Source organism: Prionailurus viverrinus, chromosome D4 (assembly GCF_022837055.1).
Source record: "Prionailurus viverrinus isolate Anna chromosome D4, UM_Priviv_1.0, whole genome shotgun sequence".
NCBI lineage: Eukaryota > Metazoa > Chordata > Mammalia > Carnivora > Felidae > Prionailurus > Prionailurus viverrinus.
In genome coordinates this window covers 88,768,694-88,795,752 of record NC_062573.1, presented here as the reverse complement: position 1 = coordinate 88,795,752, position 27,059 = coordinate 88,768,694, and the positions used below count along the sequence as shown (strand labels likewise).

Sequence of the window (27,059 nt, the reverse complement as noted above, 5' to 3'; positions counted from 1 at the left end):
GACAGAGCATGAATGGGGGAGGGGCAGAGAGAGAGGGAGACACAGAATCGGAAGCAGGCTCCAGGCTCCGAGCTGTCAGCACAGAGCCCGACGCGGGGCTCGAATCCACAGACTGTGAGATCATGACCTGAGCCGAAGTCGGACGCTTAACCGACTGAGCCACCCAGGCGCCCCTGGAAGCCTGGTTTTAAAAAAAAAAATGCTTAACTCATTCAGTCCACCAAAGATATTTTCTGCATATTTGGGGGAAAATGTTTCAATAGCAAGCTTAAAACAGTTGTTTTTTCTATTTAAACATTACATTCCTTTATTGTTTTTTCTCACTTTTATATTAGCATTTCACTTGATAAAACACTGCCACAAAATACATGTTTTTGAATAATTTTATTTTTGCTTTTTATTTAGAGAGAGAGCGTGCATGTGAACGCGCAAGTGGAAGAGGGCCAGAGGGAGGGAGGGAGAGAGAGAGAGCATCCCAAGCGGGCTCCACGCTATCAGCGCAGAGCCTAACACGGGGCTCGATTCCATGAACTGTGAGATCGTGACCTGAGCCGAAATCAAGAGCCGGACACTTAACCGACTGAACCAGCCAAGTGCCCCTCCATTATTTTTTAAATTATGGTAAAAATACACAAATCATCATATTTAACATAACACCACGGCTACTTATAATGCAGAAACCACATTTTGAGAAATACTCCTCTAAAATCTCCAAGTTTCCTTTTAAACATTCGTAACAGCATCATAAGCTCCACATTTTCCACACCTTTCGAGAAACGGGTTACGGGCCAAGGGCTTTCCCAGGGCATCCCATCCTCACCCAGCCCAGTGTGATTCAGAGCGGCAGCTCCACGGTAGAGACGCAGACACAGGTTCAGGGGTGAAATCGTGGCCCAAGACAACAGAGACGATCAGTGGTAAAGCTGGGATTGCAACACAGATCTGACGGGAAAGCTATTTTCACCCTACTGCCTCCCAATATGCAAAGGTAATCACGACATGATATTAAATGCAAACTGGACAACCTAGAAGAAATGGACAAATTCCTAAAAACACACAACTTCCCAAGGCTGACTCCTAAAGAAAGAGAAAATCTGAACAAACTAACAATGAGTAAGGAGACCAATCAAACAGGAAAAAGAGTTAAGGCCAAATTAACAGCCACCCCTCTCAACTTCTTCCCAAAAAACCGAAGAGGCAGGAGCATGTCCAAAGCCACTGTACAAGGCCAGCTTTATCCTGAAACCGAAGCCATATAAGGACACTACAAGACAAGAACAGTAGAGGCCAATATCCCTGATGAACGCAGACGAGAAACTCCGTAACACGATACGACCAAACTGAACTCGACAGCACATGGAAGGATCACACGCCACGATCAAGCGCGATTCACCCCCAGGATGCAAGGATGGCTGAATATATGCAAATCAAGAAATGTGATACGTCACAATAACAAAATGAAGGGAGAAAAAAATCCTATGATCACCTCAATAAACGCAGAAAAAGTAGTCAACAAAAATACAACATCATTTCATGATAAAGACCCTCAACAAATCAGGTACAGAAGGAACGCACCGCAGTATAATACAGGCCGTATAAATGACAAGCCCAGAGCTGACATCATCCTTAACAGGGAAAAGCGGAAGATTTGTCCTCTAAGCTCGGGAACAAAATAAGGTTCCCCACTGTTACCATGCTTATTCAACACAGTACTGGCAGTCCTGGCCAGAGCAATCAGGCGTGAAAAACAAGTAACAGGCATCGAACTACAAAGGAAGATGTAAAACTGTCACTATTTACAGATGGCATGCTATTTTATATAGAAAACAATAAGCTTCCACTGTTAGAACTAATACGTGAATTCCTTAAAGCTACAGAATACAAAAATCAATAGCACTGAGGTGGCTCAGTTGCTCAAGCGTCTGACTCTTGGTTTCGGCTCAGGTCACAATCTCATGGTTCGTGCATTTGAGCCCCGCATCGGGCTCTGTGCTGGCATCTCGGAGCCTACTTGGGATGCTCGGTGTCTCTCTCTCTCTCTCTCTCTCTCTCTCTCTCTCTCTCTGCCCCTCCCCCCTCATACTGTCTCTGCCTCTCTCAAAATAAATAGCAACAAAGCATCTGAGAGAGAGAAAAAAAATTTTACAAGCATCAAAAGCAATAAAATACTTAGGCATAAGTTTAGCAAAGGAAGTGATAGATCTATATATACCCTGAAAACCATAAAAACAATGATGAGAGAAACTGAAGACAGAAATAAATGGAAAAATCATCTGTGTTCATGGATCGGAAGACTTACTATTGTAAAAACGTCAATACTATCCAAAGCAACCTACACATTCAATGTCAACCCTACTAAAATGCCAACGGCATTTTTCATAGAAATAGACCAAACAACCCCAAACTCCTACGGGACCACAGAAGACCCCAAATAACCAAAGCACTCCTGAGTAGGACAAAGCTGGAGGCATCACACTGCCTGGTTTCAAAGTCTATTACGAAGCCACAGTGATCAAAACAGTGCGACACTGGCATGAAAACAGAGGCCGATGGAACAGGACACAAAGGGCCCAGAAATAAGTCCGCACATGTATGTCCAACTGATCTCTGACAAAGCGGAGGACAGTCTCCACTGCAAATGGCGCTGGGAAAACTAGATCTCTTCACGCACGAGAATAAACCGGACCCTTTCTCACTCCATGCACACACATCAGTTCAAAATGGACTGAAGACTCAAACGGAAGATTATAAACTGTAAAACTACTAGTAGAAGAAAACATAAGAAAAACTTCTTGACGCTGGTCTGGGCAATGACTTTTTGGGTAAAACCCAAAGCACAGGCAACCAAAAAAACAGCACGAACAGACAAATGGGGACTGCATCAAACTGAGAAGCTTCTGCACAGGAAAGAAAACAAGAGAGTGAAGAGACAACATTCTGAAAGGAGAGAAAATATTGGCAAATCATATATCTGATACCGGGCTAATACCCAAAATACATGAGGATCTCAAACAACTCAACAGCAAAACAAAAAAACCCAAAAAACCCAAATAACCTGACTTAAAAATGGGCAAAGCATCGGGCCGCCTGGGTGGCTCAGTCAGTTAAGCGTCTGACTTCGGCTCAGGTCATGATCTCACAGTTCCTGAGTTCAAGCCCCACATTGGGCTCCGTGCTGACAGCTCGGACCCTGGAGCCTGCTTCCGATTCGGTGTCCCCCTCTCTCTCTGACCTTCTCCTGCTCATGCTGTCTCTCTCTCTTCCTCTCTCCCCCTCCCCCTCTCTCTCTCTCTCTCTCTCTCTCTCTCTCGCTCTCTCAAAAATAAACACAAAAAGGGGCGCCTGGGTGGCTCAGTCGGTTGAGCAGCCGACTTCGGCTCAGGTCATGATCTGGCAGTCAGTGAGTTCGAGCCCCGCGTCGGGCTCTGTGCTGACAGCTCAGAGCCTGGAGCCTGTTTCAGATTCTGTGTCTCCCTCTCTCTGACCCTCCCCTCTTCATGCTCTGTCTCTCTCTGTCTCAAAAATAAAGAAACGTTAAAAAAAAAAATAAAAAAACACAAAAAAAATTAAAAATAAAAAAAGTGTTCAGTATTACCATTTGCCAGTATCATCTGTACGACCTGCACCTAACCTAACCCCCATCTGTTTTAAGTTATCGCGTCGCTGTGTCAAATAAGGTGTGTGTGGAAGGCATTGTGCAAACCCTATTTTACTATACAAACCGTAGATACATGGACACTTTGAAACTGGAAGGAACCAGGAAGGTCATCCATTCTAATTGTTCATTCAACTTCATTTGATTCGATGTAGTGTAAATAAACCAACATTCACATGATACCACGAATGGCTGAGGCCCCAAACGTGAAGAATACTCAGTCCCAGAAAAAACGGCCAATAGTCGGTTCTGAGTGCAGAGGGATACAAAAAACGCTCCTTCCAGACCTGGGTACCCTGGGACAAATGCCCCATCTGTTCCGTAACTCCTATGCGAAGAGTGCTCCAGCCAGCGTCTGGGGAGGAGGTAGGAGTGAGTCAGAATCGTCACATTTCTCCCTCCAGACACTCTCCTAGGAGGAGCAGCGAGGTCAGTCTGACTGGATGAGGAAGCAAAAAGGAGACACGGGGCGGGGCGGGGCGGGTGCCAAAGTAGGGTGAAATCGACAATATCAGACACAAAGAAGATTTAATTACATTTTCAACAACCACACTTTTTTTTTTTTTTTGGTAAGATTTTAAGGTAAGCTCTACACCCAACATGGGGCTCGAACTCACAACCCTGAGATCAAGAGTCTCGTGCTCCAACTGAGGCAGCCAGAAGCACCCGCCCCCATTAATTCTATTAGCACCGACACAGCAGTAATGTCTGTTTCCCCAAGGATTTCAGAGACTGCAAACACTTGACCTTGTAGCCAGTACTATGCTAAGAGCTTTATCTACCACCACTCATTTACTTTTAGGTTCATCTGTTCATTTTGAAAGAGAGAGAGTGAGCGAGCACGGAGGGAGGGGCAGAGAATCGCAAGCAGGCCTCCGCTCTCAGCACAGAGCCTGACACAGGGCTCGATCCCACAAACCCCGAAATTATGACCTGAGCCGAAACCGAGAGTCAGATACTCAACCAACTGAGCCACCCGGGCACCCCTACCGCCACTCATTCTTATTGCAACACTACAAGGCAGGTGTCATTATGTCCATTTTATAGATGAGGAAATAGAGGCTCAGAGTGGTAAAACCTGCTTAGAATCAAGACGTCAGTAGGCGACAGAGCCAGTATTCAAACTCAGGTTTGTTTAAACCCCAACCTATGGTTTTAGCCACCTCACTACAACCAACCAACCAGTCTATCTTTTGTTTGTTTTGCATTTTTTATTATAGGAAATTTCAAACCATCGACTCACGGTCCACTTTGTTCTTCTGTACTTCTCCCCACCCCCAATCTCATCTAAATAGGATCTCACTCCAATCAATAGATTGGATTCAACGGAATCAAATCCTAGATGTGCTATCATTTCATCCATTAATACTTCAGTGTATGTTTGATGAGAACGTCTTTAAAAAACATAACCATGATAATATGGCATATTCGTAACCACAATAAACTGCTTATCAAGTTAGGTACACAAGACTGTTCGTCCACGAGACGTTTATAGGAACATAAAACACAGGACTGTTCTCAGGTACTTATCTCTACGGCTGGTTGTAAACTCCTGCTCTCCTAGTCGACTTTTATCATCTGAAATCAGTGGAAACACAATTACAATCTCCAAGGCACTAATGCAAATAAGGACCTAAGCATTACTCTGACGACAATGATGAAGGAACGATCTAAAAAACGGGTAGTTAATTTGTTACAGAGGATCCAGTGAGAGAAAGTGTGGCACCGGCCGATTATTCTGAGTTATTTCAGATTATTCTAAATGGGTTGTCTCTATTTTCAATAAACTACTTGTAAAATTAAAACTTCATCGTATCACTATCAAAGTTCTAAACCAAAACTTTACCCAAAAAGTACACTTTAAAATGTGCGGTTTCAGGGCATGATTACGGATGCGTACGTTTCCCCTCTCCTTCCTGTTTGCTGTTTGCACGCACCTTTATTTTTACCACAAAAGTTTTCCTCGCATTTAAGAGTATATGCGCGCCGAGAAGTAAACGCGTATTGAAATAAGTTTTCCTAAAATTTCTGGGTTACAGAGAAAGTCTGAAACTAAAAGACAATAAACACGCTTGAGATCCTGAACGTCACCAAGAGTCAACACGAAACGGCACCTTTCTCTGATCAGGTTGGTAGAAGTTAAGACCTACAACGTGATGCCTTGTGACGCATGTGTGCAAATGAACACCAAACACTTACACGCCACTTGGCGGTAGCGTGAACTGACAGAACCTTGTCCATACAGGGCTCTTTGGAGCCTTCCACTTAAAGCAATCCCATGCCTAGGAACCTACCCCCACAGAAATACTAGAGCTGAAACATAAAGATATTTCTACAAGAAGATTCAAAGCAGCTCTGTTTACAACAGCTAAAATCAAGCAGTCAGAATGCAGTATAAATTTCTGTCAACAAACGAATGATTTCTATCGATGCTGAGTGCTCTTTACAATGAAGAATTATCACAGTGGTTAAAAAGAAGGATGTAGGCCCAACATTTGAAAAAAGACTGCAAGAGAGGGGTGCTTGGCTGGCTTGTTCAGAAGAGCAAACACCTGATCTCAGGGTCGTGAGTTCAAGCCCCCTGTTGGGCAGGGAGCCTACATACATACATACATACATACATACATACATACATAATAAATAAATAAATAAATAAATAAATAAATAAATAAATAAATAAAGCAAGCCTGTAATATAATAAAGAAAAAGATGGGGTGCCCAGGTGGTTCAGTTGGTTAAGAGCCTGACTCTTGATTTTGGCTCAGGTCATGGTCCTCGGGTCGTGAGATCAAGCAAGCCCTGCATCGGGCTCCGGGCTAAGCGTGGAAACCTGCTTGGGATTCTTTCTCTCCCTCTCTCTGCCTGCACCCCCCCCCACCCCCCGCAAATAAATAAGTAAACATTAAAAAAAAAAAAAGAAAGAAAGAGACAAGGCCGTTCATTGAACAGGCACTGCCCTAGGCTGTGAGAATGGAGCACTGAGTGAGGTGAACAGAAAGTCCTGCCTTGTTGAGCTTCCAGTCTAGTGGAGAGAGCAGACGAGAACACACGCACTGTGAAGGCCACAGTCTATCAGTCCGTGAGGAGTGCACCAGCAAACAGCACCGGGTGGGGGGCAGGGCAGGCCACTTGGAGGAAGGTGGTCCTGGAGAGCTTCACTGAGAAGGCACCGTAGTGAGGGCACAGGCCATGTAGACGTCAGCGGGAAGGATGTTCTGGACCTTGGCACGGAGCTCGGTGGACTGAGGACAACAAGACACCGCTGTGGCTGGACTTTGGCTTAGAAGTCACCGAAAGGCAGGGCGCCTGGGTGGCTCAGTCAGTCGGGCATCTGACTTTTGACTTCAGTTCGGGTCATGATCTCGCGGTTCATGAGAGTTCGAGCCCCGCATCAGGCTCTGTGTTGACAGCATGGAGCCTGTTGGGGATTCTTTCTCCCCCCTCTCTTTCTGCCTCTCCCCTACTCGGGCTATCTCAAAATAAATACATTTCTAAAAATTAAAAAAAAAATTTTTTTTAAATGTTTATTCACTTTTTGAGAGACAGAGACAGAGTGTGAGCAGGGCAGGGGCAGAGACAGAGAGAGGGAGACACAGAATCCCAAGCAGGCTCCAGGCTCTGTGCTGACAGCAGAGAGCCCGACGCGGGGCTTGAGCCCACAAACCGTGAGATCATGACCAGAGCCGAAGTCGGACACTTAACCGACTGAGCCACCCAGAAGCCCCCTGACCTTAGATTTTTATAAAGTGTGATTATGCCAAAAAAAAAAAAAAAAAAAAAAAAAAAAGAAAAGAAAAGAAAAAAAAGAAACCTACAAGTGGGGAATGTACAGACGAAGATCTTTAAAGTTATATAGAAAAACGTGGAAGGACCCACGGAGGGTGAGAGTGGTTAAGTCTGAGGAACCTGCCCACAGGGATGGGGAGAGGAGAGGACTCTTCACCACGCCCGTCGTCCTCTTGTGTTAGACAAGCTTTTGGATCAGCAAAAAGGAAAAGGTCACCTGTCACATGCTAAAAACTATTTTCCTCTTTCAAATGCTTTAGGAAAGGTAATTGTAACTTGAGCTGTTCTAATGTGTACTTACCCAAATGAAAATATGGTTTTCTATAAACTATGCCTCCGAAAATGAAGCATTATATTCAAAAAATCATTTTTATTTTACCTTTGAGTGAGATTTAGGATCGTTTTTACAATCAAATATAACTTTTAAAAATTATAAATGACAGGGGTGCCTGGCTGGCTCAGCTGGTAGAGTGTGCGACTCTTGATCTTGGGGTTGTGAGTATGGGCCTCGTGTTGGGTGTGGAGCCTACTTAAAATTTAAAAACAACTGTTTTAATTAATAATATATTCAAAAAAATATAAAAATTTCCCCTACACTAGGGAAAAAAAGAGCCAAAGCCAAAGGAAAAAAAGGTACCTCAATTTCACCAATGTGTGAAAACCATTCAGAATTTGGAGATTTTCCTCTAATCTATTTTAATGGAATTTAATGTCCTGTTACTTCACTAGTTCACTGGTTTTTAAAATTGTTTTCAGTTTAGTTATTAGAGGGAGATAGAGCAAGTGAGCACGTGCAAGGAAGGAGGGACAGAGAGAGAGAGAGAGAGAGAGAGAGAGAGAGAGAGAATCCTAAGCAGGCTCTCAATGGTCAGCACAGAACCCGGCACAGGGCTCGATCTCACGAACCGTGAGATCATGACCTGAGCTGAAATTAAGAGTCGGACGCTTAGCCAACTGAGCCACCCAAGCGCCCCGCAGAACAGAGTTATTACAAAAGACTAGAACTCAGAGTCAGATGAAAGAAATGCGAGAAGGAAGGGGCGCAAAGCTTCCCCGCCACTCCCCCCTCACCCCCACATGCCCGCCACCCCGGAAGCTCCTCACCTACTTTACCATCAGTTATTGTGAATTATAAAGCCTGTACGTGGTCAGAGAAAACATAAGCGAACCGTGTAGAAAAGTAGCTGCAACCTTACCACTCAGGGATAAGTCATAATAACGGTTCGGGGTTTTCCTTTTGATCTAAGAAAATGTCAAACACGTACTTCAGATATCAAAGCTCTGAACTGGTACGCAGCAACCAAATACCATGTTAGAGGAGCGCCCGGCTGGCTCGGTTGGAAGAGCTGCCACTCCTGGTCTTGGGGTGGAGAGTTTGAGCCTCACACTGGGTGTAGAGGTTACTAAAAATAAATAAATCAACTGGGTCTCATGGTTTGTGAGTTCGAGCTCTACATTGGGGCTCGCTGCTGTCAGCGTGGAGCCCGCTTCAAATCTTCTGTGTGTGTGTGTGTGTGTGTGTGTGTGTGTCTACACACACACACACACACACACACACACACACACACGTCAGAAAGATATAAGCACAGCCACAACGTATAATCTTGCTGTTTGGTGGCATCCATAACAAGATCAGGTGTGTAGGACTGAGCACTCACAAGCCCACCACCCAGGTTCAGGGAATTTCTACTTTTAAAAAAAAATTTTTTTTTTTAATGTTTGTTTATTTTTGAGAGAGACAAAGCGCGAACAGGGGAGGGGCAGGCTCCAGGCTCTGAGCAGTCGAACCCATGATCCACGAGATCATGACCTGAGCAGAAGTTGGACACTCAACCGACCGAGCCACCCAGGCGACCCAGAGAACCTCTGCTTTTACCAACGTGGCAACGATACCTTTTCTAGCAACAAGTGTTCACTTGAGAAAAACTGGGACACAGAAATGCACTCATTCCGTGATTCGACAAACGCCTGCTGAAGCCCCAGCGCGTGTCGGGCACCGGGCATCAGCGGTCAGCCGGACAAGCGAGCCCGCGGCCTCGGGGGCCTCCCCACCCTCCTAGTTGTAGAAAAGTAAAAGGGATAACAACAAATACCCAGATCCCCCGCTCTCCGGGCTTATTAGATGCCTGTGTTGCAGCTGCTTTGGATTCACAGGAAGGGAGGGTGTGAAGAAGGGAAAATAAAACACTGGTGACAAAGAAAAATGCCTTCGTCCCTCTGTCGAACCCTCGTCCCCTCTCACCCCCCCCTCCCTGTGCTCATGAACTGATTAGGGGCCTTCCTGCTCTCCCTTTGAAAGTACTTTTACTAAGGGGGCGCCTGGGTGGCTCAGTCATTAGGCGTGCGACTTCGGCTCAGGTCATGGTCTCACAGCTCGAGTTCCGGCCCCGCGTCGGGCTCTGTGCCGACAGCTCCGAGCCTGGAGCCTGCTTCTGATTCTGTGTCTCCCTGTCTCTCCGCCCCCCACCCCCCTGCTCGTTCTGTTTCTGTCTCTCAAAAATAAATAAACGTTTTTAAAAAAAAGATAACAACAGTACCTTTACTAGATACATCTATCCATATCCGTAAACATCATACAGTATCATTCGGTGTTTTAAAACTTTGGATACACGGTGTCATAACGTAGAAGCACATCTGTAACTTGCATTTTCAGACAACACTGTTTTTGAGGACCCATCTGTGTTGATACATTTATCATGCTCCGGGTCCCACTTTACCGGCTTGTATTTCACCACACGCACATCACAGGAAGACCGGTCCAGCCTCAAATTTTCTGGCCTTTCGATGGTGCAGAAGGAATACATACGCAGTAGAAACCGGACTCTGAGATTTGGATTTGGCTCTCTTCCCAGGCTAGATAGAGGTGTGCACGATCCTCTCTCGGGATGCTGGGCGGCGGTAGCGGCCGCGGCTCTCGGGCAGCCCCGCGGTCACAAGCGTAACCGACCCCTACCCGGACGACCGTTCTGTTTGTCGCTTTCAGGACGGTATTCGGTACATTACACGAGGCCTTCGGCACTTTGGTACAAAACAGGCTCGTTTGATGAGCCTGTGAGGTGATTCTGCCCAGATGTAGGCGAATGTAAGTGTTCCGGGAGCTGAAGGTGGGCCAGGCTAGGCTCTGATGATCAGGAGGGTAGGCGTATCAAGGCATTTTCAACGTACACTGGGTTTATCGGGACACAGCTCGATCGTAAGTCGAGGAACATCGGTATATCCATTTCCCCATCTGCGTACATTCAGGGAATTTCCAACCTTTTGCCATCACAATGCTGTCATGAACATCCCTGTACGTGCCTTCTTACACATATTTGTGCAGAGATCGGGAGTACGTGCGTACGCCCAGGTGTGAACATTCTGGGACACGGAATGTGCACCTTTTCAATTTGCCAGAAACTGCCAAAGGGCTCTCCAAGGTATAGGAGAGCTTCCTCCTTACATCCTCACCGAACCTTGACGTCAGGCATTCCATTTTGCGGACACTAATTCAGCTGCATTTCCTGATACTTCATGAGTTTGGGGCACCTGTTTCTTTTTTTATTAAAAAAAATTTTTTTTTTAATGTTTATTTTTGAGAGAGAGAGGCAGAGAGAAAGAGAGACACAGAATCTGAAACAGGAGTGTGCTTCAGATTCTGGGTCTCCCTCTCTTTCTGCCCCTCCCCTGCTCACACACTCAAGCGCTCTCTCTCTCTCTCTCTCAAAAACAAATAAACATAAAAAAAAAAAAAAGCGACTCATAATCCCTAATGAAAACTACTATTTTGGTGTGCTTTCTCCTTTTTTCCTCCCTGTAACAATAATTGTTTTCTGCGGACGATCCTGTTCTTTTGACTAAATATCAGGATATAAGCAGTGTTTTTGCTTTAACCTCCTCAACAACTTCACATTAAACTGTTTTCACATATAAAGCAAGGAGAATAATGATGCTTCAGTTTAGTTGTTCGCATGAACTGAACTTGAGAGGGTAAGTACAGTAACACTTAACTGAGCTAGCTCAAGGTCACCTACCTGGCCACTTCGTTTTAAACAGCTCACCAACTGGCAGTAAGACTGTGTGGGCCCGTAAATGTGTTCTATTTGGCTAAAATGGTGGTTTTTTGTTTTTTAACTTCAGTTAGTTGCTGGCTAATTTCACACAAAAGGCGAAACTTCTAGGTTTTCTTGGGGGCGGGGGGAGAAAACCCACAAGACCCACTATGTCTGGGCCACATTCCAACGCGGCAAAAGCAGAGAAGCAGCCCCCTGTAGAAGGAACAGGTGCCCCTCAGCCGGCCGTGCCCCCCGGGGTCCCCTGGAGCCAGCCTGCTCACAGTATCTAGCTGGCTTCCAGCAGCATCTAAATTGGTGACCTCGGATTAAAACAAACCTCACATCTCCAAGGCAAGCAACAGTGCCTTTCAGCAAAAGGCACCCACAATCAATTTCTCTACTACAGAGAAAACCAAGAATAATGCCATCTACCATCCCCATTCCTTGCCTGCCTACTATCAACGCTAGGAGACATTCCCGTAAGAAGCTTAGTATCTGAATTCTTGGCTCACTGTATTTAGACAGCAACTCACAAAAGGAATGAGGTCCAATTTACTCAAAGAAGCAAAATTGTGACAGCTAAGCACACACGAGAGAAAAACTACAAAAAGCTGAAAGAGAATGCCAAACAAAAACACAGAAACACCGAAATCCGGGGTCTTGGCAATCAGGGCTTTCCTCGGGGACAGTCACTGAGGGCTGCTCACCCAGTGCAAGGGGGAAGATGGGAGGAGCCCTGGTCTTGGGTTCAAATTCTGTCGCCTCCACTTCTGTAACCCAAGTTCTGTTTTCCCAATTTACAAAGTAGGAACAGTAACGTTTACCTCAAAGGGCTGTTATGAGGAGTCAATGAATAAAACATCCAATATTCGGCCCAGTCTTTGGCTTACAGGGGGTACTTTAATAACAAGTTGCTATCACCACCACTTCAAACTTAGATTCTGTAGAACCCTCATTTCCAAGTGAGCCTAGAACATCTGACACTGGAGCAGTGTCCACCTTCTTGTGAACACGGCAGTCTCACATACTAGAGCCCTGGAGGCACACTGAAGAGGGACATGGGGTGCCCGGGGGGCTCGGTCGGCTGAGCGTCCGACTCATGGTTTCGGCTCAGGTCATGATCCCACGGTTCGTGGGTTCGAGCCCTGCGTCAGGCTCTGTGCTGACGGTGTGGAGCCTGCTTGAGATTCTCTCTCTCCCTCTTTCTGTACCTCCCCTGCTCACTTGCTCTCTCTCTTTCAAAATAAATAACCATTAAAAAAAAAAAAAAAAAGATTTAAGACAACAACGAATCTGCCAACGGCATCTACCTCAGTGTCACGTTCGTCCCAGCTCCTTCGTGTCTCGCTCTGCGTTGCCGCGGACGGGCTGTTGGCTGCCTCGACCGAGCTCTCTGCAACGCTCACAAGGCCCACGTAACGGGTCTGACCTCACACTGCTGTTGCCAGAACACACTGCATCCTTTTCCGTACCGCCCTGATCAATACTCTGGACAGACAAGGCTACCCACATTCATTTTACATGCTGACCACAGTTCCGGAGGCTGCCTGGGAAGGGTCTGAGGTTTACCAGGACGGCCCCACCCTGAGACGGGGCATGGCGTGGAGGAGGAAGATGCTCTCTCAATTTCCCAAAACTCTTCAGAAACTCTTGGGGGTGAGGGGGCCTCACAGAGCAGTCTGTGCAGTGGGGCTGCAGCCACCGGCTTAAGGAAGACCCACCACAGAAGGCTAATGCGATCAGGTTCTCGAGTATTTGTACAGAGAGGGACTGGGCCTACGCGCCGGGGATCACCGCTACGTCAAACTGCCAAAGGTGTTCTCTAAAAGTTACTACTCAAAAACAGAGTAATAACGTGGGGCCCCTGGGTGGCTCAGTCAGTTGAGTGTCCAACTTCAGCTCAGGTCATGACCTCATGGCTCGTGGGTTCGAGCCCCGCGCCGGGCTCTGTCCTGACAGCTCAGAGCCTGGGGCCTGCTTCGGATTCTGTTGTCTTCCCCTCTCTCTGCCCCTCCCGTGCTTGTGCTCAGATTCTCTCTCTCTCAAAATAAATAAAAATTAAACACACACACACACACACACACACACACACACACACACACACACACACAGTAATAACACATTGCCAGGAAGGTAGAGTTTTGAAGTAAGGTTGCTACATATTGATTACTTTCGAGAGCTGCTGTCAGGATACCCACAGAGTGGGCGGCTTAAAACAACAGAAACTTCTACTCCTACAGTTCTGGAGGCTACAAGTCCAAAATCAAGGCCTGGGCATGGCTGTTCTCCCTGGAGAGGCTCTAAGAAAAAAATCCTCCCCGTGTCTTCTGTGCTTCTGGAGGCTGCTGGCAAGCCCTGGAGTTTCCTGGTTTACAGACACCTCACCGCAATCTCCGTTCTGTCTTCACACGGCCTTCTTCCTTCTGTGTGTGTCCCCTCTTCCTGTAAGGACACCAGTCGTGCTGGAATTAGGGCCCATCCTAAGCCAGCATGACCTAATCTTAACCACTCACTTCTGCGAACACCCCATTTCCAGACAAGGCCACATTCTGAGGTTCCAGGTAGACGTTCATTTTGGAGGGACACTTGTCACCGCAGCATATATACCCATCTTCCTAATCATTCACAGTGAAGTGTTTCAGCGCTTACTTACCTGGCCCATGTAGACGTCATCCTTCAAGTAAAGAGGTGAAGGAGAAGAAAACCTGTCGGCTAGTCCAGAGAGTATTTTTTGACCCCAACTTTTTTTCTACAAGTTAAAAAAGTAGTAAACTACATGTGAGGGTGCACTGGGGGGAGACCAAAAAGAAGAAGAATTAGAAGAAGAAGCAGCAGCAGCAAAAATGTGTAACAGCAGCCGTGGAAGGGGCAGGGGCAGGAAAAGTGGAAAAAAGACAAAGCGGTCACTAGAATTTTCCAGGGCTGTCTTATTAAGAAACTCTACCGATCAAATACTTGATTCTTCCGTGCTAGTATTCTCGGAAGAAAGCAAACCGGCACACGTGCAGTGACAACAGTCACTGCAAAAGGGCACGTTATGTGCTTATGTACACACATACCGAGGAACAGATACTCAACAGATCGTTGTACTTAAAAGGGATGAAACCCTGAGAGGCGCGTGTGAGAAACCATTTAAAGGGGCGCCTGGGCGGCTCGACGGTTAGGCGTGTGACTTCGGCTCAGGTCACGATCCTGCAGTTAGCTAGTTCGAGCCCGCGTCGGGCTCTGTGCTGACAGCTCAGCGCCTGGAACCTGTTTCAGATTCTCTTGATTCCCTCTCGGTCTCTCTGCCCCTCCCCCACGCACTCTCTGGCTCCCCTCGGAAAAAAAACATTAAAAACAGACAAACAAACAGAAGCCATTTAAAGCATACACTGAAGTTAGGAGGCTAATTAAAAATGCCAGGTGCCGGTGTGAAAAGAACCTTCAGAGTGTTATAGACTGTTGCGCTGCGGTGCATGAAAGTAGGCAGCAGAACGTATGAAAAACGAGGGTGGGGCGCGGATCAGTCCGTATGTTCGCATGACCCAAAAGCCCAAACGAAACGGGAACCCGCTGCCTTTTGGCCAGGCCCAGAACCACAGGACGGCATGTGCGCAAGCCAAACGGGCGCTTCGCTCTGTTGGTCTAACAGGAGGGAAAAGAGTAATTCAGCTACGCAAATGGGTAATTACGCAGGAAGTGCCTTCACACCCTGCGAGATATGCCGGTTGGGTCATCAGATCCCCAGACTTAATCCTTGTACCACGAATGCGAATGCGAGTGGGAGGCAGAGGACGTGTGTTTACAGTCTGAGGATAAATACGCACGCCGCTCCTAAGTTCCCAGCCCGGCTGGCTACGAAGCGCCCTCCCCACAGCGCCCTGCTCTCAGCCCTAATCTTGTACCCAGAGTCATCACTGGCTCCTATCGCTTCCGGTCCTGCCCCCCTGATCACGTGCCCACAGAAACCTACCTAAAATGTAAATTCGGTCACTCCCAACCTAAGGAAACTTCAGGGGCGCCTGGGTGGCTCAGTCGGTTGAGCGGCTGACTTCGGCTCAGGTCATGATCTCGCGGTCTGCAAGTTCGAGCCTAGCGACGGGCTCTGTGCTGACGGCCTGGAGCCTGGAGCCTGCTTTAGATTCTGTGTCTCCCTCGCTCTCTGCCCCACCCCCCCCACCCCGCTCATACCCTGTCTCTCTCTCTGTCAAATAAACAAAAAAAAAAAATTTTTTTTAAACAAATATTCCATCTGTTCAAAGTTAGGAGTCAGAAAATAAACCTTTAGTGAATAAATGAATGGAAACCACCCATTATCCAGGAAAAGCTAATTTTATCCCGTATCTTAGGTTTATGAAGTCAAGAAGTATTAAAATACTTGAGAAAAATTTCCATCAATAGAGAAGTCTATACTACAACGCAGAAGATGGAGGACCGTATCTGTTTTCTTTGCTGGTCTGAAACTTCCATGCCTGGTCAGCCTGGGGGTAGGGATTACGCCTAATACATGTGATGCATAAATGTTTCCTGAGCAAATAAACGTCTAAGGAACAATACTTGTTTGCACTTCATACACTTTGCCTTGTGTGCCAAATTTGAGAAATATAACCAGATCTACTATACAATAAAACATAAAAATCAAGACAGTCCTACACTTTGACACCAGACAATGTAAAGATCAAATGCCAAATTGCTATGGTCCGAATGTTTGTTCTCCCCCCAAATTCGTATGTTGAAATCCTAATCCCCAAAGGTAATGGTATTAGCAGGGAGGTACTTATGTCGTGAGGGCTGAGCCTTCATGAATGGGATTAGTGTTCTTGTAAGAGAGACCCCACAGACATCCCTCACCCCTTCCACCGTCAAGGGCACAGTGAGTAGGCACCCGCTAGGAACCAGGAAGACGGCCCTCACCAAAGCTAGCACCTTGATCTTGGACTTAGCCTCCAGACCTGTGAGAAATAAATTTATGCTGTTTATGAGCTACCCAGTGTGTGGTATTCTGTTACAGCAGCTTGAAAAGACTAAGACACAAATGAACACAGAGATATAAGCATCGGGCATCGATGGGGCAAACGTGACAGAAAGAAAATCATACACTACGCCTCCCAGTGGAAGCACACAGCGCTACGAAGCGGTCTTGCCAACAGAATCAAACCTGAACATGATCAAGCCTCTACATCCGATTAACAATTTAAAGGATAGATGAACACTGGCCGCTTCAGTCGGTAGAGCGTGAGACTCTTGATCTTGGGGGTCATGAGTTCAAGCCCCAGGTTTTGCCTAGAGCCTATGGAAGAAGAATGAAGGAATGAAGGACGGGACAGGAGGGGGGAAGGAGGGGAGGGGGGAAGGAGGGGACGGGAGGGGGGGAAGGGGGAGGGGGGGGAGGGGAGGGGAGGGGAGGGGAGGGGAGGGAAAGAAGGGGAGGGGAGGGGAGGGGAGGGAAGGGGAGGGGAGGGGAGGGGAGGGGAGGGAAGGGAAGGGAAGGGAAGGGAAGGGAAGGGAAGGGAAGGGAAGGAAGAGGGGCGCCCAATGGTGCAGTCAGTTGAGCATCTGACTCTTGATTTCAGCTCAGGTCATGATCCCAGGGTCGTGGGCTCGAGCCCTGCATCAGGTTCCACACTGAGCATGGAGCTTGCTTAAGATTCCCTCTCTCTCTCTCTCTCTCTCTCTCTCTCTCTCTCTCTCCCTCTCCCTCTCTCCCTCTCTCCCTCTCTCCCTCTCTCCCTCTCCCCGCCCTCCCTCCCTCTCTCTTTCTCCCCCTCCCTCCGCACCCAATAAATAAATTTTAAAAAGAAAGAAAAGCACAATATGGGATAAGAAAAGTGAATCAAAAATGAAAAGACTCATTTCTAACTTAAAAAAAAAAAAAGAATGTCAAGAGAGAAGTCATGTGTATGGGGATGGGGCAGAAGTAGCTACGGGTTAATGGTTATTGAGGCTGGATGACAGGTACATGGGAGTTCATTCTGGCTGCTATGGATGTCTGTTTGAAATTCTCCATGAATTTCTCTCCATGAAAACTCCATGAAGTTTTCAAACAGATCAATGCATATTTATAATGCTCAGTGACTTCTTCATGTTATTCTTTTTTTTTTTTTTTAAATTTTTTTTTTTTTTTCAACGTTTATTTATTTTTGGGACAGAGAGAGACAGAGCATGAACGGGGGAGGGGCAGAGAGAGAGGGAGACACAGAATCGGAAACAGGCTCCAGGCTCCGAGCCATCAGCCCAGAGCCTGACGCGGGGCTCGAACTCACGGACCGCGAGATCGTGACCTGGCTGAAGTCGGACGCTTAACCGACTGCGCCACCCAGGCGCCCCTTCTTCATGTTATTCTTGCCACTCTAGGTCTATATCCTGATCAAGTCTCCTAGTTCATGCCGTCTCAAGCAAAACAAGACCATCTAATGCTGCTGCTCTGAAAGGCTCTCGTCAGGTGATTTCTGTTTCCTTGGGGGAAGAAGTCAGAATATTTATCCAAAGAGGAAAGAAACCACTACAGTATTATTACGGGATAACTACCACAGTACTTACGAATCACGTACACGGATGAAAAACATTACGTAATTTAGCACAACAGGAAGAAACCCATCACCAGAATCACACCAATTCGGTTTGCTTCCACCACTGAGGTTAGTGTACGTTTTTCACCTATATCAATACCGTCAGTATTTACCCAATGGTGCTGAACACCTGACACTTTAATTCCAAAAATCTACAAAGAGCACTGGATTGGGAACCAAAAGGCACGGTCCAGTGTGGTCATTACTAGCTGTCTCCAATTTATAACCTGTATCAATTCAGTTCCACCACTTAATCTAACATCAAGGATCCTGAACTATAAAAGAAAGAATTCTGTAGATGTGGAGTCACAGTCATAAGCCTGGGGACTAGGGCCTATGGATAATCATCGGGGGCTTATAAAGCCGCAGAAATTCCCCCTGAATGTGTTGTCTACATTTCTACTTGTACTTTTCTGGGGAAAGGTTCTATAGTTTTCAACAGATTCTCAAAAGGGGCCAAGACTCACCTATTTCCCTGCACTTAGGAACCATTTTAATCAGGATAATTTTTACTTAACAAACAGCAAAAGCTGATAACCCAAAGTATGGTGCATGGGTCTGGGCAGGCTTTTTCATCTGGATTCCATACTCTTCAAACTCCGCCGTCACAAAATAACAATGCTTCGTGGTTTTCAAGTAATGTGTTCTTGTAAGACAAAGTTCTTACAATCCCACAACTTCTTAGAAAACTGTACGTTGTGAAAATAATGTACAAGGCTTTGGGTCGTAACGATTTATTTTTCTACTCCTCAGATAGATTAACCTGCTGAATCGCCTGGAGGCACGTTTTAGCCTCAGACGACTCTTAGCGGTGAACTGTAAGGTAAGATCATTCTAGGCCTGTGTAAGTCTCTTCCCTAGACTGACAGTGACAGGAGCGAGGGGAAGAAAGGGCAGGCCCTCTAATTAGAAACACATTTTTAATGCTGGTCGTGTATTTCCGGCAAGATTTGAAATTCCTTAACAACAACCATTTGCAACTCCTCCAGGAGATTCCCGCTTTCATCAGTCCAGAGAGCGCCCTACGCCAAACCGGGAAACTGAGGCTAGGGTTTCGCGTCCCTCCAAGGGGCACAAGAGGATGGAAGAGTGGGCACCGCGGACAAGTGAAGCGGGGATAACAGTCGGATAGCTGGTCGCTCTCGGCCGGGAAGCGCGGAAAGTCAGCAAGGGCGGCCTCCTGAGTCCTTGGGGTTACGCCGCAGTTCAGCCCCTTCCCCTCGGCGGCTCAGCTCCCAACCTTCCTGCCCCTTCCAGACGGTCCGAGGACCCCCGCCGTGACCACAGTTCCCCGCAGAACCCTCCCTCGGCAAGAGGCGGCGCCTGGGGCAAGGAGGGGCGGAGGGCCATCGCTCAGAGGCTCCCGCCCACCGTGGGCCAAAGTTGCCCCCAGCCCTGGAGAGCGGCCTCGGCCTCGGCCTCCGCCCCCCGCGCGGCCCTGGCCGGCCTTACCTTGAGCGCCAGGTGGTGGACGCGGCCCAGGCCGGGCTGAGCCAGCAGCTGCAGCAGCCCCAGCAGCGGCAGCAGCCGGAGGCCGGCGGCCAGCGGGGGACGGCGGGAGCCCGAAGGGCCGACTGGCGCCGGGGCGGCCATGTTTGTTCCAGCATCACCAGCCGCTTCCTCTCCCGCCCACTTCCGGGGGCAAAGGGCGCCGGCCCCCGGAAGGGCCTGGAAGCGGGGCTCGGAGGCCGGCCGCCGGGGGCTTGTGGGCCTTGACCTGGAGCGTGCGGCCCGGTAGGTCGCCGAGGGGCTGAGAGCGGCCACCTTGGGGCGATTCAGTTGGCCTCTCCGACGCAGACTCTCTGTTTAGCCGGAAGAGGTGGAGTTTCCCCCTCCCCCCGCGGAGAAGTCTGTGGCGGTTGCCATGGCAAAAGCCCCGGGCAGGAAACCCTCCCCCCACCCACCCAGGGGCCTCACCTCCGCCCCGCGGAGTTTTGAAAGCCACCTTGGGCCTGCAGGACCGCGGCCGCAGGGGGATCCGGGTCGTCTGCGGGCGGGGAGTCTTTCGCTGTGGCCACAGCACCGTGCCCCGCCGACGATCGGCCTGCTTTCGGGAGCGGCGTGGACTCGGTGGAAAATACCAAGTTCCGGGCTTGTCGTAGGGCCCTTGGTTTTGTGGAGGCACTCACACTAAAGTGTCAGACGAAATGCTTGCAGTGAGACGATTTATTGAGCCCTCATCAGGTGCTTAGGCCTTTTGTGTTGCATTACTGCGTTGAATCCTTGGAGCAGTCTGGTGAGGTAGGAGGTAGGCAGGACCGTTATCCCCACTTTACAGGTAAGCAAACTGAGGCTCTGAGATAAGTCGTTTGTTCCAGGTTGAGCTGAGGATCACACGGAAACTTCCAAGTACTGTGTTGTATGGCCCCATATTATTTCATCCGACCGCTAGAGCCTGAGGGTCAACGTTTGTCCCTGAGTTCTGTGTGGAGACTTTCTTTGCTTCCAATCTGGGATTTGTAGGGAGATCTTCAATAGCGAATTCAGTAGTGGGTTCCCTCTCTCACCACCTTTTATCAAGAAGCTAGAGAAACGGGGCGCCTGGGTGGCTCAGTGGGTTAAGCATCTGACTTCAGCTCAGGTCATGGTCTCCTGGTTGGGGGGTTCCAGCCCGGGGTGGGGCTCTGTGCTGACAGCTCGGAGCCTGGAGCCCGCTTCGGGTCCTGCGTCTCCCTCTCTCTCTCTGCCCCTCCCCCAGTCGCACTCTGTCTCTCTCTGTCTTTGTGCCAAAAATAAATAAACATTAAAAAATTGAAATAAAAGTTACAAAGGAACATGATCATGAAAATTGCCAATAAACTAGACAAGTTTATTTAGTTTTTAGATTCGTTTGTAGCTTGCCACGCAAGCAATGCGTGCTCTTCGTGTGAAATCATTAAAGAGGAAAAAGTAAAAAAACTAGTATACTAGTGTATTGTATGACACAGTCCGATTTTTAAAGTTTTCCCTGGAACGAGGAACTGAAATTAACATGATCTATTTGAATGGGCTGCACTCAGGTTTAAAAAAAAAAAAATGGGGGTGGGGCTCCTGGGTGGCTCAGTGAGTTAAGCGTCTGACTTCCGCCGGGGGTCATGATCTCACGGTTTGTGAGTTCCAGTCCCGCATCTGGCCAAGTGCTGACAGCTGGGAGCCTGGGGCCTGCTTGGGATTCTGTGTCTCCCTCTCTCTCTGCTCCTCCCCCGCTCACTCTCTGTCTCTCTCTCCTTCAAAAATAAATAGACATTAATTTTTAAAAAAAAAACATCGGTCAAATACAGAATAGGAGAAGGAAGCATGAGGGGGATGGGAGAAAGGGAAGGTCCTAGATTTTTTTTTTAAGCTGTGTGCAATTTTGGTAACATCATGAATCAATGAATCCCTCCCTTGAATGAACAATCCGTACAAATTCTGCCACACCGTAAGGACGAAAGTAGGGCGACGAGGTGGAGCCCGGAAGAGAGAGGCACTGTTTACCAGCTGGTGAGGCACATCTTTCCCCAACCTCTGGTCTTGGGCCATCCGTGACCAATACGTAATCTTACATCTTTGCACAGAATTTTTATCTGCTCTCACTACCCCATTTTACAGATGAAGAAACGGGGCACAAGAAACTATTATTTTGCAAATCCACACAGGGAGATAATAATAGTTAAATTCATTTATCGAGTGGTTAAATTTGCCAAAATGTTGCTCAGTACTTTACATACGCATGATCTCACTTAACGTCACCAAAACCTTATAAAAGATGTATGTTTTGATTCCTTTTTTTTTTTTTTAATTTTTTTTTTCAACGTTTTTATTTATTTTTGGGACAGAGAGAGACAGAGCATGAACGGGGGAGGGGCAAAGAGAGAGGGAGACACAGAATCGGAAACAGGCTCCAGGCTCTGAGCGGTCAGCACAGACCCTGACGCAGGGCTTGAACTCAACTGACCGCAAGATCATGACCTGAGCTGAAGTCGGAAGCTTAACCGACTGAGCCACCCAGGCGCCCCACCCCTGGTTTTTATACTTTGTAAAGTGAGATACCATTTTTGAGACTCTCTGGTTTTTAATTTGAACATACTAATTGTCTTCTAAAAACGGAATGACCAGGAAGAGTCTTAATTTCATTAAGTGATATAATAGTCATGAAACATTTAAATAGTTTATAAAATAGAAAGCCTTTTTTTTTTTTTTTAAGTTTCTGGGGAACAACTTTACAAGGGCTTAAAGTTGGATTCTTACTCTTTGCTGCTTTCCCCTTGGGAATTATTCTGTGACCTTCGCCGGGTCACATACCAATGGTATCTGTCCAGAAGTTTATAAGTAGTATCTTCCTTCACGTATTTGAGAACCATATTGTGCCAGTCATTAGTTTAAAATTGAGAGAATTATGAAAGGGAATGCTAATTACAAAGACTTAAAAGTGAAGTGGTTTTGCTTTTTTTTTTTTTTTAAGATAATTATTTTTCAAATAAGGTGAAAACTCTCTTGACAATCCTATTCGGGCACATAATTTCAGAGTTTCAAGAAAAGATTATTTGCATAATCATGATGCTGTAACTGGAAACAGACATGTTGAGCAATAGAACAAGTTATGCCTGCTTCTCCCTGGCAACATTTTCAAAGGGACGTTGAACTTTAAGGTATCGCCTGAAAAAGCCCGGAGGAGGTGCAAAGACTGATCTCCCAAAGCTGGCTTTTAACCTTGCTCTCTTAGTCAAGTCTGTTTTGTTTTTCCATTTCCTCTAACTTTGCAGGATCCACCAAAGTTTGCCACTAGTAGCTGAATCTGTATTTTGAACCTAGTACTATTAATCATCTTTGGTATCCATTTAGAAGTTTCCAGACATTTCCAGAAATCTTATAGAAATTAGCGGGTTAATGTTCTCCAGCTGTAATAAGGTATAATTGCCATATGTTTTTCTTATCAAAAGAGTTGATATTTAAGACCCCAGACCTCTGTAAATACATTCAGAAGTCGGGGCGCCTGGGTGGCTTGGTCGGTTAAGCGTCCGACTTCGGCTCAGGTCATGATCTCATGGTCCGTGAGTTCGAGCCCTGCGTCGGGTTCTGTGCTGACAGCTCAGAGCCTGGAGCCTGTTTCAGATTCTGTGTCTCCCTCTCTCTGACCCTCCCCCGTTCATGCTCTGTCTCTCTTTGTCTCAAAAATAAATAAACGTTAAAAAAAAAATTAAAAAAAAAATACATTCAGAAGTCAAACATCACTCTTGTTCTTTGGCTTGAAGCTTCGTTTCGTGGGGCATGGGGAAGTCCATCAGGTGTTCCTACAGAGAGTGATCTTCTTGGAAAAACGAGGCCCTGACGCATCTTAAGTCCCGTGGTTTGGAGAAAAACATCAAATTCACTTCTCAGCTTGGCGGCACAGTGTGTAACTTGCTTGGTCATAGGACAGCTGGTTTTTCCTGATTTCGTGCACATTTTCAAAGACCTTCGGGGGAAATTCCACAATCAGGTGAAAAATCGGTCGCAGTTTTAAGATTCTACTCGCCAGAGAGTTGCGACTTTTATCCCAGTCCAGCTTTTTCCACTTGACTGCTTTCTTGGGTCCTTAGAAGTTTGGATGCTAAACAAATGGAGAATTTTAAGCTGGAAACTGATGGAAGCTATTTTAAAGAAAAAAAAATACCAAGAAGTTCATTATGAATAGTATTTCAGCAATAGACAACCAATTAGTTGTAGTTCAGGCAGGCCGCTTTGCTGCATCAGAAGTGTTGAAAGCATTGCTTTCCTTGATGCGATAAGTAAAAATCCTCCAGAAAACAAGAGGAAAGGAAGGGACTGATAACTCGTGCCCATAGTGTGCTAAGCATTTTACACGTATTCTTTTTTTTTTTTAATTTTTAAAAAATCTTTATTCACTTTGGAGAGACAGAGACAGAGCATGAGCAGGGGAGGGGCAGAGAAGGAGGGAGACACAGAATCCGAAGCAGGCTCCAGACTCCAAGCCGTGAGCCCAGAGCCCGACGCAGGGCTCGAACCCACAAACCGTGAGAGATCGTGACCTGAGCCAAAGTCGGATGCTCAACCGACTGAGCCACGCAGGCGCCCCAATCTCAGGGGCACTTAATCTTCAAAGTGCTACTACAAATCTTCGTGACTTTGAAGTCAGTAGCATTATGTCCATTTTCTAGAGTGGGAAACAGGTTTAGAGAACGAAAATAATTCGACCACAGCTCTGCAGCCGTCTGTGCAGGGCTATCCCAATCTGGCTGACCCCAAAGCCCGTGTGCATGCCAGCCCCCTCATTCAGCCTCGTAACAACCTGTGCGGTCCCTGTTGTACCAATGAGGAAACTGAAACCCAGTTTAAGTTGACTTGGGAAGGTCACACACATAACACATCTATCTGATAAGTCACGGACACTAAAATCCCAACTTAGCAGTTACAAAACCTATCTCCTGTAAACCAGGTAAAAGAGATCTCTATACATCAAAGGCCCTGAGCGAGATGTTTATTATTTGCTAGAAGCATTAGAATTGTCAAAAAGCCCTGGTCGAATTGTTGGGCTGTGCAAAGTCTCTAATCATGTCCACATGAACAGAGTATCTGGTGGAAATTCACAGTTACCCACCAAGATCATAACTTTGTAAATCCGTGTTCTTCAAATGTGACTGAGAGGTGAAACAGGTATGCTGAACCCACATTGACCTTCTATGTAATTCAAGCATTTACATAGAGCTTAGAATACGTCCTGTGAAAATTGATGCCTAAGTAGGTCAGGTCACCCTAATGTGCCAATAGTGAGAATTCTTTGTCTTAGAATTATTCTCTTACTATAAGAGAAACTGAAGTGGATTTTGTTCTGCCTAGAGAATACTGTGCTGTAATTCCCCGCCCCGCTCCCCCCCCCCCCTTCCCTTAATCCTGAACTGTGTTGGTTTCCCTTGCTTTTAGATCAGTAGTGCCTTTTTCCTTTATTTTTATTTCTTGAAGATTCTGACATTTTCAAAACCTTTCCAGGTACCACGCAAACTTAATGAACTTAAAGATATTTTGCAGTGTGGTCTAATTAACCTGGTTCCATAGAGTTCTGCTACTGTGGCTTCTATAACTATTTCCTGCTTACTTTAAAAAGGTTTCATTGTCATGTGGTCTTTTTTTCTTCTTCTGTCCCTTCCTCTTCTTTCCCTTCTAGAGCAGCAGGTTGTTTTTTCTCCTGATTAGCATATTTTCACAAATGGTCAGTGTGTTTTTGAGAAGTCTCCAAGAACTCAGTCAAGATTAGATCATTGTATTTGACTGGAAAAAGAGTCAAGCCTTGGCAGGAAGGGAAATTGAGTTGATTGCTGAGCAAGGTCTCGTTAGCTAACCTGTATTTCCTTTACCATTTCCAGATAGCAAACTAAATTTTGCAGCATTGTTTGAAATTCTAAGCCTTCCAATTCACTCGGGCTCCTAATCTGCCTTGGGATAAGAGACTGGCCATCCTGACTGTTGCATATCTAGCAGGCTCTGGAGTAAAGAGTTCCCAGACCTGGGAACTGTGAGAGAAAAATGTTTAAATACACGCGCTAAAAACGAATGCGTAGGGGGAGCTGGTAACTGAAAGAAACAAAAACGAAAACAAAAAACCCACCAACCCAACAGCTCAGACAGTTTCAATTTATTGTAACTCTGTCCAACAACGGAAGTAGACTCGTAGGTTTCTCTGCAAGGGTTTTTCATCTCCACCCTTCCACGGAGGAGAATGATAAACTTGTTGAGGCTGGTGGTGGTGGGGTGGTATTGGAGAGATGCATTATTGTGCAATATTTCTCAAATGGGGCCCATTTTAGTTCTCAGTTACTCAGAAAAGTCAGTAATGTTAGATACGAGCGAAATGAAAACTTGGGGAGGAGAGGACGTAGTGATTCAGAGGGAAGAGTCGGAACTCCACAATTCAACAACACAGCTTGTTGGAAATATCTGGGTAGACCTTTGGAACACAAAGAAAAGGGGAGCATCTACTTAAAAATCAACTCGGGGGGCACCTGGCTGGCTCAGTCTCTGGAGCTTGAGATTGTTTATCCTGGGGTTGTGAGTTCCAGCCCCACCTTGGGTGCAGAGATTACTTAAAATCTTAAAAGAAAAATCAGCTCTCAGTTTCCCAACGTTGGGCGGGTAACAGGTGCTCATCTCCTGTTCCTCTCCAGCACTGGGTGAGATGGATACTTATAACCTCCATGTGGGAGGCGGAGTCATTGTCTTGAGGCCACCCAGCTAGTGTGTGCAGGAAGCCGGATTGACGCGTTATCCGTGGACCCAACGCCTTTGCTATTATAACCCACTAAGCCGCGACGTTATTTCACGTGTGAGCGTTTCTTGGCCCAACAAGTTGGGAACCACTGGTTTCAGAGATTAGAAATCACTGGTTGCCTGCCCCTGGATTCCTTCCCCAGCCCCTCAGAGCTGCTTGGTCGCTCTTGGCCTCGACTTCCCTATCTGTATCCGGCACAGACATCGCCGTACCAGGCCCCACTCCCACCGTGCAAGGCCGCAGGGCCCTTCGGGCCTCCGCGGCTGCCGGGCGGTGGGAAAAGGGCAACCCGAGCGAACTCTGGTCGGCGCGAATGGCCGCCAGGGAAAAGTATTGTCCTTACGTCCAAATTGGCGCTCGGCGCGGTGGGGCAACCCCAGGCCTCGGTAGAGCACCGCTAATAACAGAGTCCGGCTACGTTCAAAGGCGAGAGGTCGTTCCAAGAGCACAGAACGTGGTCGCTAATAAGAAATAAAAGAAATCGGCAGGGCGAGTTCTCCGGGTTCCAGATCCCGCCGGCCCTCCCGCCACCCCGTGCGTCCTTCTGGACCCCGGCGCCGCGGAGGCCCGGCGGAGGGCGCCCGGCGGGAAGGTGGGCCGGGGGCGGGGGCGGGGCGCGCGCGTGCGCGAGCTGTCAGGCCGGCCCCTCCCCCGGCGTAGCCCCGCCCCCAGCCCGCAGCCCCTCCCTCGCTTCCCCCTCCTCTGGGTCTCCGGGTGTTGGGCGGGCGGGCGGGCGCTGCGGCGGCAGCGGCGGCTGCTTCCTCGGGCCATTTTGCTGAGGAGCTTCGGGGAGGAGGAGCTGCCGAGGAGAC

At 47.3% G+C, this 27,059-nt stretch overlaps 1 protein-coding gene across 3 annotated transcripts in view; it reads right to left on the bottom strand.

Moving 5' to 3' along the window:
- Positions 1 to 19,821, bottom strand: part of GPR107 (G protein-coupled receptor 107) — a 68,705-nt gene extending 48,884 nt beyond the window's left edge. Inside the window, exon 1 of one of the 3 annotated variants that reach the window (XM_047829307.1) lies at positions 19,476 to 19,821. In XM_047829307.1, coding sequence (XP_047685263.1) covers positions 19,476 to 19,616 — 141 coding nt within the window. In that variant the 5' untranslated portion in view covers positions 19,617 to 19,821. The remainder of the gene's footprint in view (positions 1 to 19,475) is intronic. The other 2 variants (XM_047829308.1, XM_047829306.1) reach the window with 2 other exon arrangements.
- Positions 19,822 to 27,059: the final 7,238 nt, after the last annotated feature.